This window comes from Cannabis sativa, chromosome 9 (assembly GCF_029168945.1).
Source record: "Cannabis sativa cultivar Pink pepper isolate KNU-18-1 chromosome 9, ASM2916894v1, whole genome shotgun sequence".
Classification (NCBI taxonomy): domain Eukaryota; kingdom Viridiplantae; phylum Streptophyta; class Magnoliopsida; order Rosales; family Cannabaceae; genus Cannabis; species Cannabis sativa.
This window is the reverse complement of record NC_083609.1, coordinates 45,732,624-45,750,472: the sequence shown is the minus strand read 5'-3', so window position 1 is coordinate 45,750,472 and position 17,849 is coordinate 45,732,624. Positions and strand designations below refer to the sequence as shown.

At 34.7% G+C, this 17,849-nt stretch overlaps 4 protein-coding genes across 4 annotated transcripts; 2 read left to right on the top strand and 2 right to left on the bottom strand.

The window, feature by feature from the left end:
• Positions 1-6,279: 6,279 nt before the first annotated feature.
• LOC115709959 (uncharacterized) lies at positions 6,280-12,637 on the top strand. Its single transcript, XM_030638235.2, has 7 exons — positions 6,280-6,742; positions 7,032-7,157; positions 7,602-7,799; positions 9,640-9,736; positions 11,420-11,523; positions 11,814-11,865; positions 12,093-12,637. The coding sequence occupies exons 1-7, from the start codon at positions 6,519-6,521 to the stop codon at positions 12,321-12,323; spliced, it is 1,032 nt and encodes a 343-aa protein (XP_030494095.1). The 5' UTR covers positions 6,280-6,518; the 3' UTR covers positions 12,324-12,637.
• Positions 12,638-13,271: 634 nt separating this feature from the next.
• LOC133030932 (pyridoxal 5'-phosphate synthase-like subunit PDX1.2) lies at positions 13,272-14,009 on the bottom strand. The gene has a single exon (XM_061104006.1). The coding sequence runs from the start codon at positions 13,885-13,887 to the stop codon at positions 13,549-13,551; it is 339 nt and encodes a 112-aa protein (XP_060959989.1). The 5' UTR covers positions 13,888-14,009; the 3' UTR covers positions 13,272-13,548.
• Positions 14,010-14,197: 188 nt separating this feature from the next.
• LOC133031427 (pyridoxal 5'-phosphate synthase-like subunit PDX1.2) lies at positions 14,198-15,203 on the bottom strand. The gene is made up of 2 exons (XM_061104922.1): positions 15,165-15,203; positions 14,198-14,889 (listed from the first exon to the last, which is right to left on the bottom strand). The coding sequence occupies exons 1-2, from the start codon at positions 15,201-15,203 to the stop codon at positions 14,230-14,232; spliced, it is 699 nt and encodes a 232-aa protein (XP_060960905.1). The 3' UTR covers positions 14,198-14,229.
• A 27-nt stretch (positions 15,204-15,230) lies between these two features.
• LOC133031426 (aspartic proteinase A1-like) lies at positions 15,231-16,095 on the top strand. Its single transcript, XM_061104921.1, has 4 exons — positions 15,231-15,331; positions 15,439-15,586; positions 15,679-15,798; positions 15,948-16,095. The coding sequence occupies exons 1-4, from the start codon at positions 15,231-15,233 to the stop codon at positions 16,038-16,040; spliced, it is 462 nt and encodes a 153-aa protein (XP_060960904.1). The 3' UTR covers positions 16,041-16,095.
• The last annotated feature ends 1,754 nt before the right edge of the window (positions 16,096-17,849 follow it).

Here is a 17,849-nt window from a genome sequence, read left to right as displayed (position 1 = left end):
TAGCAATTGAACTTGAAGTTATAAACTCCTTGTCAGAGTAATACTTCACATATGCTCATGATGGACTTTAAATTCCAGAAAGCAGGTAAGTTGGGAATTGTTCACTCTGAAGAGCAAATAGTTCATAACTCCATAAATCCTACTACTTCAAGCTTAGTTGAGAAGATAAGAGAAAGTGATTCCACTTCCTCAAGTTATACTTCACAACAAAATGAACCAGCAAGAACAACAATTAACAAACGAATAAGCAGTAATGCTTTAGTCTTCGAATCATGTGTGTTAGAGAATGATAAATCCATTTGGATTCTTGATTCTGGGTTTACAAACCATGTAAGTTGTTCATTGAGATTGCTTGAGAATTGGAATTATTTGAAATCTGGAGAGTTGAAACTTAAAGTTGGTAGTGGCGAAATGGTTTCGGTTAGAGCTAGAGGAAAAGCCAAACTCAAGTTTCAAAACAGAATTTTGGAATTAGATAATGTCTTATACATTTCAAATTTCAATAGAAACTTAGTTTCTGTTTCATGCTTACAATTGCAACAATACCAATTAGATTTTTTGAGTTCTGGTTCTACCATTTCTCGAAATGACATTCAGATTTGTGTTGCATCCATGGAACAAGGGCTTTATGTTCTTAGACCAAAAACACCATTTGCCTTACATAACGAACTTTTTAAAGTACCTAAACCTATAAACCACAAAAAGCAAAAGATCGTTGATGATAATGAAACATATCTATGGCATTTACGTTTAGGTCATATAGGCTTTGATAGACTCAATAGGCTAACCAAAGACGGTCCATTGAAAAATGTCATCTTAGGTGAATTGCCAGTATGCGAGTCCTGCCTGGAAGGAAAAATGACTAAACGTTCTTTCTCTGCAAAGGCAGAGCGTGCCAAACAACCCCTAGGGTTAGTACATTCCGATGTCTGCGGACCTTTGAATGTCAAAGCCCGAGGTGGTTATGAGTACTTTGTCACTTTCATTGACGATTACTTTAGATATGGACATCTTTACCTTATGCATAAGAAATCTGAAACATTCGCAAAGTTTCAGGAATTTCACGCATTGGCTCAAAACCAATTAGGTAAAACATTAAAGATCTTGCGAACTGATAGGGGTGGAGAATATATGGATATGCCGTTCAAAGATCATTTAATTGAACTTGGAATTGAATCCCAATTAACCGCCCCTAGCACTCCACAGCAAAATGGAGTTGCAGAAAGACGGAATCGCACGCTTTTGGAAATGGTTAGGTCCATGCTTAGTTTTTCAACTCTACCTACGTCCTTCTGGGGATATGCAATTCAGATGGCAACCGACATTTTAAATGTTGTTCCATCTAAATCAATCCCTAAGACACCCTTAGAACTATGGATTGGTCGTACACCTAGTTTACGCCATTACAGAATCTGGGGGTGCCCTGCTCATGTCTTAAGAAAGAAAGACGGCAAACTTGAGTCACGAACTGAAGTTTGCATGTTTGTCGGTAATTCTAAAGAGACTAGGGGTGGACTATTTTATAGTCGCAAGGATGATAAAGTGTTTGTTTCTACAAACGCAACTTTCCTTGAATATTACTATATTAAGAATTTCAAATCACAAAGTAAAGTAGTGTTGGAGGAAATGCTTTCAGATATAAGTCCTTCCAATGTTCCGTTCTCTTCCACACGTGAAGAGGACAATCCCACTCCCTCAGTTGAACCAACTGAGAAATCTATTACTGAAGTTTCTGTTCAGAAGATCACCGCACCTCGTCGTAGTGGGAGGGTTTCAACAAAACCTGCTCGTTCTGGCTTGGATGGTGAAATCAATATGGTCGTAGGTGACGGTATTGAAGACGATCCATTAACCTATAAACAGGCAATGGCTAGTCCGCAACGGAAACGATGGTCGGCCGGCATGGATTCAGAAATGGATTCCATGAAAAAGAACAAAGTCTGGGAATATGTAGACGCACCTGACGACTATCATCCGATAGGATGCAAGTGGGTTTACAAGAAGAATAGAGAAGCTGGAGGCGAAGTCGAAACTTTTAAACCTAGACTTGTAGCCAAGGGTTATACCCAAAGAGAAGGCGTGGAGTATGAGGAAACCATTAGTCCTGTTGCCAAGCTCAAATCCATCCGAATTCTTCTCTCCATAGCTGTTGCTTTCGATTATGAAACCTGGAAAATGGATGTCAAGACTGCCTTCCTTAATGGGGTACTTGAAGAAAACATCTATATGGAGCAACCAGAAGGTTATGTTCGTCCTGGGCAGGAAAAGAAAGTTTGCAAATTAAATAGGTCTATCTATGGACTTAAGCAAGCTTCTCGCTCATGGAACAAAAGGTTTGATGAAATCATCAAGACCTACGACTTTCTTCAGAATGAAGATGAACCTTGTGTTTACCAACTCAAGGAAGACCAAATAGTAGTATTCCTGGTCCTTTATGTTGATGACATTTTGATTATTGGAAACAATGTCAAGAAAATGACTCACATCAAGGAATGGCTCGACACTCAATTCGATATGAAAGATTTAGGTGAAGCAGCCTATGTTCTTGGTATTCAGATTATCAGAAACTGGAAGAACGGATCTCTTGCTCTCTCTCAAACAACCTACATAGACAAAGTCTTAGAGAGATTCTCCATGAACAACACCAATGGGGCAAACATGCCTTCTAGATATGGTATTCGTCTATCTAAGGAACAGTCTCCGACTGATCCTCAAGAGATAGAGGACATGGCGAAAATTCCCTATGCCTCTGCAGTCGGAAGTCTAATGTATGCAATGTTATGCACTAGACCTGACATCTGTTATGCAGTTGGAATCGTGAGCAGGTATCAGTCTAATCCAGGACAACAACATTGGAATGCAGTTAAGTATATTCTGAAATACTTGAAGAGTACAAGGAATCTTGTGTTAGTCTACAAGGGTGGTGCTTTAAATCCCATAGGCTACACTAATTCAGATTTCCAGGCAAGTCTTGAAGACAGGAAATCTACATCTGGGATGGTGTTTACTCTTGGGGGTGGAGCAGTGGTTTGGAGAAGTGCTAAAAAAACCGCGATATCGGACTCAACTATGGAAGCTGAATACATAGCAGCAGCCGAAGCTGCTAAAGAACTTGTCTGGCTAAGAAAGTTCTTCACCAGTATAGGTGTTGTTCCTGGAATGGAAAAGCCTCTGGTCTTACTTTGTGATAACAATGGAGCAATAGCAAATAGTAAAGAACCTCGAAGCCACAAGAGAAGCAAACACATTGAAAGGAAGTATCACATTATCAGAGAATACGTGGCAAGAGGGGATGTACTAGTTGAGAAAGTTGACACAGAGGACAACCTAGCTGATCCATTTACCAAAGTCTAGGACGTGACAACATTTGAAAAGCACCGTCAGAATTTGGGATTAATTGATATGTACTAATTAGTTTTATATTAGTGCAAGTGGGAGTTTGTTGGGTTTTATGCCCTAAATAAAACTCCATTTCAATGTAATCAATTTTATTCAACATCAATAAAGAAACAGAAGTATTTTTCATTCATTTGTGTATGTTTTGGTTCACTTTATCAATTGCTTGTCTATTTGATTTATAAATTCATCTTAAACCCTTTTCACATACTTGATCCTGTTTATTGTGTTGTCATCACATTGGAAAGTAAACATGACTATGTGAATAAAGTTTCCTAGATTTATCAGACACAGGGTTTTACTGATATGATAATCTACAACAAGAGTTTACTTGCATTTGGAGAAATGCTATGTTATTTCCAGAACATTGGTTAAAGTAAAGCTTAGGTTGGATGCATGGAGTATGCATCGGAAGGGACCGATATTGAACTTTGACTTAGATTTAATTAAACTTACCGTAAAATCTATTCAAGTCAATATCGCCAAGTGGATCCTAGATCAAATGTTCTTAATTCTGTTATGATTAGGCTCAATCTTGAAAGGCTATTCGTGTTCTTTGATTTGTTAGTTAAGCCTACTTTTAGGTCAGGGTGATACGTACATTTTGAAAACACGGTAGTGCAATTGAGTGGGAGCGCTAGCATAAACATGGAATCTATAGCTTCTATCTGGCGAATAGTAAGCAACGGATGATCTCCTTTGAGCTTGACCAAACGAACATAAATGGTGGAGTACTCATTTCACATAAGCTGAAATATCATTTATACGGGGTCAAGTGTTTTAAGGATCAAATACATAGTAGGGTGTTACGGTAATCTAATCCCTTTATAGTGTAGATCATTCATATAGAGGATCATTGATCAAATTAGGATTATAACAATGGATAACTAATGATGCGTCTATATGGTAGAACATATAGAGCATTCTATATACTGAGAGTGCAATTCTAAGTTCTATGCATGGATTCAGCGAAGAATTAATAAGTTAGTGAATTTTAGTGCTAAATTCTTGATCTACTTATTGGAAGCTCGGTTATATAGACCCATGGTCCCCGCACTAGTTGAGATAATATTGTTTGTAAGACTCATGTAATTGGTTTTGATTAATCAATTATAATTCTCAAATTAGACTATGTCTATTTGTGAAATTTTCACTAAGTAAGGGCGAAATTGTAAAGAAAGAGTTGTTAGGGGCATATTTATTAATTATGATACTTAGTATGGTTCAATTAATAAATATGATAAATGATAATATTATTTAATAATTATTTATAGTTATTAAATAGTTAGAATTGGCATTTAAATGGTTGAATTAGAAAATTGGCGTTTTTGAGAAAATCAGATACAAAAGTGTTAAAATTGCAAAATTGCAAAAAGCAAGGCCCAAACCCAATAAGCCATGGCTGGCCACTTTTGTAGGCATTTCAAACTGATATTTTCATTATTTTAATGCCAAATAATTCAAACCTAACCCTAGTGGAATGCTATAAATAGGTAGTGAAGGCTTCAGGAAAATTACACTTTTGAATCAAAAAAACTGAGCCTTTCTCTCTCTACCTTGGCCGCCACCCTCTCTCTCTCTTCTTCCTTCATATTTCGAAATTACCTTAGTGATTAGAGTAGTGCCCACACACAGCAAGCAATACCTCAATCATAGTGAGGAAGATCGTGAAGAAAGATCATCAGCAAAGGAGTTTCAGCATCAAGGATTCAGAGAAAGAGATCGAGGTTCAAATCTTGATAATACTCTGCTACAGAAAGGATACAAGGGTTAGAGATCTAAACGGAAGGAGTCATTTAATTCCGCTGCACCCAATGTAAGGTTTCTTAAACTTTATACGTGTTTATTTCATCGTTTTTAGAAATTTATATTTAGGGTGTTAATAAACATACTTGTGAGTAGATCTAAGATCCTGGTAAAATAATTCTAACATATACAACAGCCAGCAATCTTTGCCCAAAATTCTTTAGGATTCGGCTAGTTAACCTCCATCAACAGAAGGCTATGAACAACTTGGGGATGGAAAACAAACTCAGGAATATCTAAGAAATGACCGAATTGCGTATCTCGGAAGATTTTCAACAAATTCCCCGATATAGCATCCTTAATATTAACAATAACAAGGAAATTACTAGTACATACACATTTGGATCTATAAAAATCACTGGGACTGAATTTATTTACCCAATCCTGCATTTTTCAAAGAAAGTAAATATAATAAATGGGCATACGAAAGTTGCAAAACTCTAATATAACTACAAAATAACTATAAACAAAACAACACATAGGAAAAAAAATAATAAAAACATAGATATAAAACCAAACATAATATAAACAACAAATCATATAGAAACAAAATAAAAACATAAAATAAAAGAAAGTAGTAGACCAACCGAATTATTGTCCTTCAATATTAACATTCATGATAGTTCTAATTTTTACCCATTGATGATATATAAATGGATACAAAATCAACTATTTAAAAACTATTTCAATACAAACACACATAAAAAATGTGTTGAAACTATAAAAAAACTATAAAAGAAAATAAAAATTGATTAAATAAAAAAATGAAATGAAAAACAAAACCACATTTGCAGATCAAAACAAACAAAAAAAAAACAACAAAAAATGTAATAGAATTTAAAACTAAAAAAACAAAAAAAGAAAGAAGAGAAAAAGAGAGGAAAATGATGTATGGTTGATTGATAGAGTGTGTAAGTGGTAAAATTGTAATAAAATAAAATTGAAGAGTAAAAATGTAAGCTTAACCATGTGGTGATATTTTAGTAATAAAATGTACATTTTATATTTTTGGTGTAAAAATTTCTTAATTTAAACAATTTATTACACTGTTTCATTAGAAAAAAAAACAAAACTGCATCGGCCCTCATCCATCAATTACTGTCGATCACAGCAGTAAAAAAATAAAATAATTGAAAAGAAATCCACAGACACAACGGCTGACCCGGAAACGGCCCACCCAACCCAACCCACGGTCTCTGGAATCTCTTTCTCTTGTGGGCGAAGACGTAGTCGTAGTTGTAGTTGTAGATAGTCGTTGTCCAAGTCGTATTCCTTCCTTAAACAATCTCAAACACTATTCTCCCAATAAAACAAAAATGGCTGGGATCCGATTGCAGCCGCCGGAGGATTCTGACCTTTCTCACCAGACCCGAGCTACTCCTCCCGCCGCCGATCTCGTTTCCGACGACGACCGCTCCATCGCCGCCGACTCTTGGTCCATCAAGAGCGAGTACGGTAGCACGCTCGATGACGACCAGCGCCACGCCGACGCCGCCGAAGCCCTTTCAGTCGGCAACTTCCGCGCCGCCTCTGATTACAGGTTTTTCTTTCATTTTGTTTTTCGGTTTGACTCTGGAGAAAATGTTGCTATGAAGGTGTCTTGGGAAACAACTAGGATTATTGAATACAAGTTAGGGTTGCAAACATGGATTGGCTGTGTGTTGGAATTATGTATTACTTTGTTAGTGAATTCATTGAAATATATGTATAATTGGAACTTTCTCCATGTATGAATAGGCATCTGATTATGCTTTGGTTATTCTAGATTGTTTGAATAGACGTAGCTTAGGCAACTGGTTTTAGAATTTGGTGTTTTATTATGTGTACAGTTCTGACAAGGATGAACCAGATTCTGAAGCAGAGGCATCAATGTTAGGTCTTCAGAGTTATTGGGATTCCGCATATGCCGATGAGTTGACTAATTTCCGCGAACATGGCCATTCCGGTGAAGTTTGGTACAATATACTTTACCACTGCTTTTACTTCTAAGTTCTTTATTCCCGAAAGTTGGATAGGCTTATTTTTTTTACTATGAATTATCAGCAATGTCTCATGCAAGCATCTACCGTCTTCTTCTTCTTCCCTGTAATCCGATGAATGGCATTCACTTTTGTATATTACCTGATGAATTGCGTTCACTTTTGTATATTACCTGATGAATTGCGTTCACTTTTGTATATTACTAATTAGAGTTTGTAAGAATCACCATTTTAATTGAAATGAGGCTTAATTGTTTGATTTGTTGAGCTGATATATAACAGTTGAGTGTGGAATGCACCCGGGCCTACACATCTGTGGGAATCTTCTGGCTCCTTGCTCTTAAAACCTTTGTTATTTGTCCTCACAAATTGTGCTAGAGACTTAGAATACATCTATTTTCTTGCTATCTGTTTCTATAGGTTCGGAACTGATGTCATGGAAGTTGTTTCTTCTTGGACCAAAAGCTTATGCATTGATATTTCTAAAGGTCACCATCCAAATCACGTTGATGAAACATCTGATTCTGTTGAATATGGTGATAAATATCTTACTTCTTGGAGTGTCTTGGACATTGGGACTGGAAATGGTTTGCTACTTCAAGAACTAGCCAAGCAAGGGTAAGCTTTACCATATGGTGGAATTTTATTGGTTTTTATCTCTTGCCTGACAAGCAGATAAGTATGAGATGGAAAGTTAGGAACTTTTTGTTTGAAAAAACTCAGCTGTTGGTCTTAAATATAACTGTGTTTAGAGAATCTTGTATATGCCGAAAGGTGAATCACTCTGCTAGTTTTTTATGCGGGACAATAATATGTTAATAGTATAACATCACATGTTTTGGTTGAGGTAGTGGAGAAAGATGCACGAGCTAAAATCGTACATGCAAACTTTTTTTTCTTATTTAATTTTTATGATTAGGGCTAATATATTCCATGTGCATGGCTTTGTCAATTAGTGCTGCGTCTTTCAATGGAAAAGATAGAAATGGACAATAGAAATTGTAAGAACTATTATAACAAGAAAGTTCATTTTCATTACAAACCAAATATGAATGCATCTTGATTCTAGGTTGTTATTTTTATTTTTAGGGAACAGAAAGAAAAGAAAAACAAAAGAGCTCTGATAATTCCATTCACCTTATAATAACCTTGGCTGTATTGCGTTAGCATTAAGTTATGAGTGCCAAATGTCTGTTAGGCTTTAAATTAGCCTAAAAATATTGGGCCTTTTTCATTTTTATAATTCAAAACAGTTTTTTTTTTTTTTTTTTTTTTTTTTTTTTTTTGTATTTTTACATAATTTTACATAGAAACCCCTATTGCAATTAGCGCTGCAACCACTTTAGTGGCTGAGATGTAATGTTTTTAAGTGAAGTTCTCAAATACTTATAAGTGAAGCGCTGCAACCACTTTAGAAACCCAAACCGTAAATTTGAAAAAAAAAATTAAAAAAATAGTATATGGGGTAATTCCCCAAAAATATTTTTGCACAAGAAAAACTAATTTGGATGATGGTTGCTAAGTTGTCAAGTCTTTAGTGGCTGAGATGTAATGTTTTTAAGTGAAGTTCTCAAATACTTATATTTTCAATGGTTGGCTGGCTACGGGTCCTTGTTAGATTAGCTTATAAGTACTCAGATTAAGTGTTATGAAGGCCATGGATTGATTTTGTGATTTTTTAGAGTAAGAGGTTTCTCAGGGAGTTTTGCAAAGTTTCTCGGATAACATGGAGTTTTGGTACCGTTCTTTTGGCTCCTATCAATAAAAATAGGCTTCCATAGCTCTTTCAAGAAGCGAACTGTTCCATTGATGTCCTTGATATTGTAGTTTTTTATAATTATAAATTAATGCTTGAGATGTTGAATGTCAATTTTTTTGAAATGGCTGTTTAATCATATTCCTTTCTCTTGTAAGCACGCTTTTGCTTTGGGTATACTTTTTATTTTAATTTTTGCAAATAGCCCATTGTCTTAAGAGAGTATTCAGAAAGTGATTTCTTAGAAAAGTGTCCGCTAGAGGGCTTAGTTGATCCATGATTTATGTTTCGTCTTTTGTTTATTTCAAGAAATATATCTATCAATTCTGGTTCTTTATTTTTCTATTAATTCTTTTTTAATTGAGATGTATGAACTTTATTCCATGATATTTACTTGAGATTCCTCTTTATTCTAATTCAGAATGGTAAAATGATTCAACCCAATTATTGAAAGATGATTTATAGCATTAAAAATGAATGAGCTCTTCTTTTTTCCCTCCATCTCTTTTGGATGCAATGGAACACTATCACATTGTATTACTATGTGTAGGAAAATGCTAGTTTCTCTCCACTCATTTCATGTTTTCAGAGTTTATGGCTTTAGTATTTTCAGAACAAAATTCTCTTGTGGTATAAGCTTCCCTTTGGTTTCAAGATATTTGTAACTACCTCATTTTAAGTAAAACTGCTGGTTTGGTTCAGGTTTTCGGATCTAACAGGAACTGACTATAGTGATGGAGCAATTGACCTTGCTCGAAGGCTTGCTCAGCGTGATGGATTTGTTAATATTAATTTCTTGGTATGATCATACTCCTAGAAAATTATGCAATTATAAGCTTTTGTCTTTCTTTCTAGAATGATATATATCTATGCCATGATGTAGTTGTGTGTGCATTTCAATCTTTTCTGCTGGAAGTAATATGACTTGTTCCTTGACATGTTTTTACTGTGAAGTTTATTATTTTGTGGATCTGCTTAGTAATATGATCCATTCTTTGGCAAGTTTTTAATGTGAAGTTTATGTATTCTGTGGATCTGCTCTTAGTATTTATTGGATTTTTAATCATGAGGAAAATGGAAAACTGACATCATATAGACCTTGTTAGATCTGTCAAAGGTCTTGTCTTTTGGAGACAAAGATTATGTAGACTGTAATTTGGTGACTAGAGTGCCAATGGTTCATGCTGGCTTTTGTTTTTTGTTAAAGAAATTGATTACTGATTTAAGTATGATTGGTAATAGTTATTGAGGGTTGATACCATTGCCCAATGGTTAAACCAACAGCTGTGGGGCTAAGAAGCTGATTCATCACAAATATAATTGCTAGCATACTCATAGTCCAAAACATAGTCTATAAATTACAAATGCACCAAGTTTTTAGTGAAATTTATTATTACTAAAGTTTATGTCGTTATGTGTATGTATAGCCATTGTATCTAAATATGCTTTCTTTGTGTGTGTTTATGCATGTGTCTATATCATCATTGTTTAAATGTATGCACATGTTTGTTGGAATGTAAGTAGTTATGCATATTTATGGCTATTTAGATTTGTTTAAGAAAATGGAGGAAGAAACTATTGCTTGTTTTTCAAAAACTTCGGAAACAATTTGTTAATTTTCTACATCAAAACTAATTTTTGTCTGCTAAACATTATTTGCTAATTTAATAGAGGCAATGGCTTTCAAAAAACTTTATTTGATAATCACTTGTTCTAACTTTAATGAGTTTACATTTTATAGACGTGATATATTGTGTTGAGATTTTCCCCTTTTTATTTTTATCAGGGTATATTGGTAAATAAATTATGCATAGCTTTATCCTGAATAGGATACTGGGAATGTGATTAAAGAGAAGGCCTAGTGAATTAGAATCTCTTATTCAAGAATTCCATAACCGATTTTCATAGCTTCTTGTTCTTCAGTCTATTGTAAGTAAACACATAAATTTCAATATATTTTCTACAAATTATGTTTGAAGTATTAACTTATCACTGTCTTTAGTAATATCGTTTTCTCTAGAATTGTCTTAGATGCACACTTGGATTCTAATTTAGTATGGGAAACAGTATCAAATCTCTTTTCAGTTTCTTAAAGTTTGAATCAAACTCTCAAAATTTTCACTCTTTTGTGTCCTTTTCTTAACTGATGTCTAAAGGTGTAGAAATGTTTAAATACATCTCAAATAATTCATTATTATTATTATTATTATTATTTGGCACCAATGTGTATCAGTGACCATACTCATAGAAATCTGCATCAATTGATTATTTGTTGGTTGCTTTTCCCCTTCCAATTGTTTGAACCTGTGTATCGACAGACTCTGCATAAACAGTTATGTTCTATAATTTAAATTTTCATGTTTGTATGTTTATGATATACCTATTATCATATCTTGTTTATTTCTTTATTTTTTCCAAGGATCTTATCTTGTTTATTTGTGTTCTTTTGGTTTAATTGCGTCAATGGTTTCATTTGTTTAAGGTTGATGATGTTCTTGACACGAAGCTGGGCCGACAGTTTCAACTTGTGATGGATAAAGGAACTTTAGATGCCATTGGACTGCATCCAGATGGGCCTATTAAAAGGTAACGGTTTCAATATCATCATCCAATGCAGAAACATGTATAGAAGCCATTTGAGTCGTGCTGCTGCATGTTGCAATTGATTGGTCCACATCTCAGAAAATCCTGGCATTTGCTTAGGACTTTTGAGCATTTCATAACATTTGGCTCTATTACTACCTCTTATTATTTTGATCTTAAAAGAAAGTATTCATATCAAACACTTGAGGGATTTCAGGCCTCAATTATAAATGATTTAACAATTTTAATCACATCTGAGGACTAATGGATTTTGTATCATTTTACATCTTCAGGATGATGTATTGGGACTCGGTTTCAAGATTAGTTGCTAAAGGAGGATTATTGGTAACATATTTACTTTATCTTAACAATTGTGACTGAATTTCTACCCCCTTGTTAGTGTTTCTTGTGTGGCTATTAATTTATAGATGTAGATAGATACTCCAAGAGGATCTTTTTTCTTATAAAAGGAAGCAGGAAGTATGTTAATTTTATCATCCTAATGTTTGGAGCCAAAGTCATTTCTCATCAAAGATTTTCCACTGTTTCTTACACTTTGGTGGTGCTTGTAGGTGATCACGTCCTGCAACAACACAAAAGATGAATTGGTAGAAGAAGTTGAAAGTTTCAACAAAAGAAGCATCGGTATCTCCCAGGAAGCTGAAGAATCCAACAAGGACCAGGAAGCGAGCAAGGTGGTGCCTCCATTTCAGTATTTTAGTCATGTTCGCACCTATCCAACTTTCGAGTTTGGTGGTTCTGTAGGATCACGGGTTGCCACAGTTGCATTTATCCGTAATTAGTGTGAATTTCTAGTTTTTGTTGTTGTTATAATGTACTGGTTTGATACATTCCAAAACATTTATGCATGTGAGAAAGATTGGATTTACTGGACTTCTCATATTCGTTGGTAAGCAGCCCTGAAATCTGTTGATTCATTCGAAAGGTTCAAATGACTTCTTCCTACCTTTTTCTTTAACCCTCCTCTTCACTTTACTATTTGATTTCTGATGTACTCAACCCTCCTAAGGGGGAGTGATTAGCAATTTGCTATTACACTTTACAATCATTTATTACTACCATGTGAAAGATATATAATTATCATTTTGTTTTCAAATTTTAAATGAGTTCTAAGCTCCGGATCTGTTCTTCATATTTTGTAACATAGATCTTTCTTATACGTTCATTTATTTATTTTTGAAGTCTTAAAAATGAATTAAGTAATGTAAAGGTAAGCACAACAGAAACCTTGTATTTGAAACTGAAAATTATATGTCTAGATTTCTGAGAGGCTTAACTCTCCCTAAAGACAGCTCAATTACACAGAATACCTTTTTTCTTTACTAAAAAAGGCACAATTATCTTCCCAATTTCAAGGCCTAACCGAAAAGTATACGACAAACCCCAAAATACCCATGCCAAAAACAAAAGCAGCGAAAATCCAAGTAAATAAGGTAATTAACTCTAGCTGTGTAGGCGATCTTGTCCGAGATCCAAGAAACTGGTAATTCTCTAAAGTAGCTTCAAAAGGTGGCAAGTTCTTCCACTTAATTAAATAATCCAATGTTTCATGTGCCTCAGGCTTTGGACGCACATCTATGAGAGACTCGGGCTCAACCAACATCTCAAACTGGTCAATGAGTTGTGGAGGTACTACCAAGGACGAAGAATGAGACCGGCCTTTAGCTCATCACAGCTGTAATATGTAAAAAAAACGAAGACCATCTCTAGATGCGTAAAAGTTATTCCATATTTGAAAAAAAAAAATAATTTTATGTTATAAAATAATATAGAGTAATATCTTTATATATTAAAAGTACCAATCTAACGGCAATTCTTGGTTTAACGGGAATTCTTGGTTTAACGATTTTTTTTTTTAACGCCAAAAGAATAATTTTTATTTTTTTTAAACGGGTTCTTTTAACGCCGTTACCTTTTTTCTTATAAAAAAATATATAAAAGAAAAAACATTCATCTCAATCGTTTCAGACTTTTCACTCTTCTCAAAGAGACAACCATGGTTAAAACTTAAAACTGTTCAATCCTATCCTCATTGAGGTTGAGACCAGCCATGGCATCAGCCAAACCAGTGCTCGTTTCCACAAGCACATGGGGATCATTGTAATGCCTAACAGCCTGAGTTATGCCTCTCACACGCTTATACGGATCAGAAGAATTGAAAATCTCCGAACCCACAAAAACACCGTCGCATCCCAATTGCATCATCAGTGCCGCATCGGCCGGTGTCACAATCCCTCCGGCGGCAAATTGAACTACGGGAAGACGACCCATTTGCTTGGTCTGAGCAACCAGATCATAAGGCACAGCTATCTTCTTCGAAAAGGCAAACACTTCATCTTCATCCATGTTGTTTAAAACCCTAATCTCCCTTACTATTTATCTCAAGCTCCGTACAGTCTCGGAAACGTTACCTGAACCTGTTAATTCCCCTTGAGTCCTTACCATATCGGCTCTTTCCCTAATCCTGCTCAAAGTGCCTATCTAACGGCAATTCTTGGTTTAAGGGAAATTCTTGGTTTAATGATTCTTTTTTTTTTTTTAACGCCAAAAGAATAATTTTTAGTTTTTTTTAAACGGGTTCTTTTAACGCCGTTAACTTTTTTCTTATAAAAATATATATAAAAAAAACATTCATCTCAATCGTTTCAGACTTTTCACTCTTCTCAAAGAGACAACCATGGTTAAAACTTAAAACTGTTCAATCCTATCCTCATTGAGGTTGAGACCAACCATGGCATCAGCCAAACCAGTGCTCGTTTCCACAAGCACATGGGGATCATTGTAATGCCTAATAGCCTGAGTTATGCCTCTCACACGCTTATACGGATCAGAAGAATTGAAAATCTCCAAACCCACAAAAACACCGTCGCATCCCAATTGCATCATCAGTGCCGCATCGGCCGGTGTCACAATCCCTCCGGCGGCAAATTGAACTACGGGAAGACGACCCATTTGCTTGGTCTGAGCAACCAGATCATAAGGCGCAACTATCTTCTTCGAAAAGGCAAACACTTCATCTTCATCCATGTTGTTTAAAACCCTAATCTCCCTTATTATTGATCTCAAGCTCCGTACAGTCTCGGAAACGTTACCTGAACCTGTTAATTCCCCTTGAGTCCTTACCATATCGGCTCCTTCCCTAATCCTGCTCAAAGCCTCCCCAAGATTTCGACACCCACAAAGAAATGGGGTTCGAAAATTATGCTTGTTGATGAAATTATCCTCGTCGGCCAAAGCCAAAGCTTCGCTCTCATCGATGTAATCAACACCGATGGCTTCTAATATCTGAGCTTCAACGAAATGCCCAACTCTAGATCTCGCCATTACAGGGATCGAAACAGCTGATTGCTAGTGGCGGACCCAAAATTTAAAGTGAGGGGGGGAGTAAATAAATTTAAAAAGAAAATATAAAGTGTAGTTAGTGGGATTTGAACCTTTACCCTCTAACCTATATACCAACTACCTTAACCATTACACTAAGGTTACTATTATGTTTATAAATATCATCTTTTAATACAAATATATGTTGTAACTAATTAAAATACATATACATTTTTTTCTCGATTTTTTTTTCAGGGGGCGACTGCCCCCTCGCTACAATGTGGGTCCGCCCCTGAAGGTACATAATGTTGCTTTTTATATTTTCGTTTCATACAACCCATTTTAAGTCTCCTATAGTAAATCATCCGATGTTTTCCTCTTCTTCTTCCTGGCTTGATCTACAGACACAACCTAAAAAAATATGCTCTCAAATTGGTCTCTGTGCTTTTGACGGAACTCGAGGTGTTAGGTGAGATGAAAGTACATCTGGCTGTTCTAGGAAAAGTTCATTTAACTTTATTTCAAATGATTGCTGTATCTATCTTCTAATTTAATTGTTTCCATATATATTTACAGCTTTGGAATTGAAAGTGTGATTGATGAGAAATTGGGAAGGAAACACGATAGCAGCCTTCATGGTGCACCATGTACTGCTTGTGAGATGGCAGTAGTATGGATTCAAAATCAGCTAAACCGTAATATGATATTGAACTACGTTAATGAGGTAAATATTTGTTGTCTCTTACTCATCAATACATGCATGATAATGATGAATTGATGCAAGCTAATCATGCCCTCAAATGTTTAAAATCACAGCTCTGTGAACGGCTGCGCAGTCCAAATGGCGAGTCAGCTGTTGATTGCAGCAGCTTATCATCCATGCCAAGTGTTTCATTCACCATCGGTGGTAAATTATTTGACCTTGCTCCAGAGCAGGTATAGCAGACTTCTTCAGTTTGGTCATTTTAAACTTTAAAAGTCCCAATTAGCAAGCTTGATTATGAAAAAAGATTTCAGTTCACTCTCTTTAGTCAGTTCCGAGCTGCTATTAGCTGCTTATAAATTTTGGTGTTTGTTGCCATCAGTACATTCTCAAAGTGGGAGAGGGTTCCGCAGCTCAATGCCTTAGCGGATTCATTGCGTTGGATGTGGCTCCTCCTCGTGGACATCTCTGGTAATCTATCTAATGGAATGTTCCATTTAGATAGATTTTTCTGTTATTTTTTTTTTGTTTAAATATGAATTTGAATTAAAGTAATATACGTGTATATTAAATAAATATAAATATACATATGTTTCCTATTTAAAAGTTATTTGAATGTTATTCAAATTATTGTTTTTTTTTTTTTTAAGAAACTGGATATTTTTAGTTATGCTTATAAATATCATCATAAAATAAGGAAGCAGTTTTAATTTGAAAAGCTTTTATACGCATTCTTTGTATCTAGGACTCTGAAACTTCTTGGTTATTCTTCTCTCGCTCTCTCTTTCTCCCTGTGCAAGTTAGTAATCCACACTTGGCCATCCTTTTTCATCAACAAAGCTTTTATTTGAAGACCAAAGCTTGGTATATATACCAACATTTCAAATTATTATTTTCTATTTTATTACTGTGTACTACATTACTCTTTTCTATTTTTTCAATCCAAAAAAGAATTCGCACCTCTCTATATATATGTATTACATGTACATGTCTATTTTTATACCTGATTATCCTTCTATTTATAAATTTTCTTTCCTTTATTGTTGTGTGGGTAATTTATGATTTTTTATTTCAATATCAAACATGTATTTGGGTTAATTAAATGATTGGATTTTTGTTAATTTGTTAGTTGGAATAGTAATAATTTGATATATACATAAATATATATAACGTTATTGGTTTTCTAAAGTTTAGTACAATATGAGGAATTCAGGACCACTAATGCATAATATTTAGTGTTTACGTTCGGCACAAAGGTAAGTGACTGATGATATTTATATGTTCTGTACTGTGAAGTGGCAGAGTATCAAAATTGCATAAGTAGTAATCGTTTGTTACATATTCTTTGCTCACATACGATCACAGACAAGTAGTAAATCTCCCTCTCCTTTTTTAGACTTCTATATATCCATCTGTCAATGTTAGTAATATTGCAAAATATCACTTTTTTTTTTAATTTATTATCTTATCTATTTTTCATTGTATGCAGCTGTTATAAAACAGATATCAAAATTGCATAAGTAGCAATTGTTTGTTATATATTCTTTGCTCCCATACAATCACAGACAAGTAGTAAATCTCCCTCTCCTTTTTTAGACTTTTATATATCCATCTGTCAATGTTATTAATGTTGCGAAATATCACTTTTTTTTTTATTTAATCTCTTATCTATTTTTCATTTTATGCAGCTGTTATAAAACAGAGATTTTGGAGGGTTTTCATCTGCGGAGGACCTTTGGCTTGGGTGACACACTGAAGAAGTCCATCATTCATATTTTTTGCGCAGAGGTAATATAAGTGAATATTAAAATTTTTGTTTGATATTAAGTTATTATTGTGAAAATTACTTGTCTATATTAAAATATTGTAGTATAATCAGCATTACAAGTTTTTGTTGAGATCATGTAGTCTGAAGGTTTCACCGTATGTTTGGGATCATAAAAAAATTTACAAATCACTTCTGAATTCATGTCAGATGTTATATGTAAAATTCTTTACTCTTTTGGTAGTTTTTTTAAACAACTTTTAGTATTGATTTGAATCTAAAACCCACTTTGTATCTTGTATACAATTGTGTGAGTATGTCCACTTCGTTTTGATCGGATGAAAGGTGAGGAGCCTTTAAGTGATAAGTTTAACTACTGCTCGAAATTGTGTTCAGTTAGTTTGAAAAATATATCAATGTTCAGTCATATATTAATCTATGAATTACTAATTCAAAATTGTGAAAACATATTTTTCTCCCTTTTCGAACAGCCACTATAAACTATTTTGATTTGTTGTT

Bases quoted from the DNA above. Each gene is read 5' to 3' on its own strand.
- LOC133031426 (XM_061104921.1), top strand. From the start codon at position 15,231: ATGTTTTCCTCTTCTTCTTCCTGGCTTGATCTACAGACACAACCTAAA. The intron at 15,332-15,438 runs GTGAGATGAAAG...ATATATTTACAG, and splicing joins GACGGAACTCGAGGTGTTAG to CTTTGGAATTGAAAGTGTGA. The intron at 15,587-15,678 runs GTAAATATTTGT...TTAAAATCACAG, and splicing joins TATTGAACTACGTTAATGAG to CTCTGTGAACGGCTGCGCAG.
- LOC133031427 (XM_061104922.1), bottom strand. From the start codon at position 15,203: ATGGGTTGTATGAAACGAAAATATAAAAAGCAACATTAT. The intron at 14,890-15,164 runs GTACCTTCAGGG...GTCCGCCACTAG, and splicing joins AATATAAAAAGCAACATTAT to CAATCAGCTGTTTCGATCCC.
- LOC115709959 (XM_030638235.2), top strand. From the start codon at position 6,519: ATGGCTGGGATCCGATTGCAGCCGCCGGAGGATTCTGACCTTTCTCAC. The intron at 6,743-7,031 runs GTTTTTCTTTCA...TTATGTGTACAG, and splicing joins CGCGCCGCCTCTGATTACAG to TTCTGACAAGGATGAACCAG. The intron at 9,737-11,419 runs GTATGATCATAC...CATTTGTTTAAG, and splicing joins TTGTTAATATTAATTTCTTG to GTTGATGATGTTCTTGACAC.
- LOC133030932 (XM_061104006.1), bottom strand. From the start codon at position 13,887: ATGGATGAAGATGAAGTGTTTGCCTTTTCGAAGAAGATAGCTGTGCCT.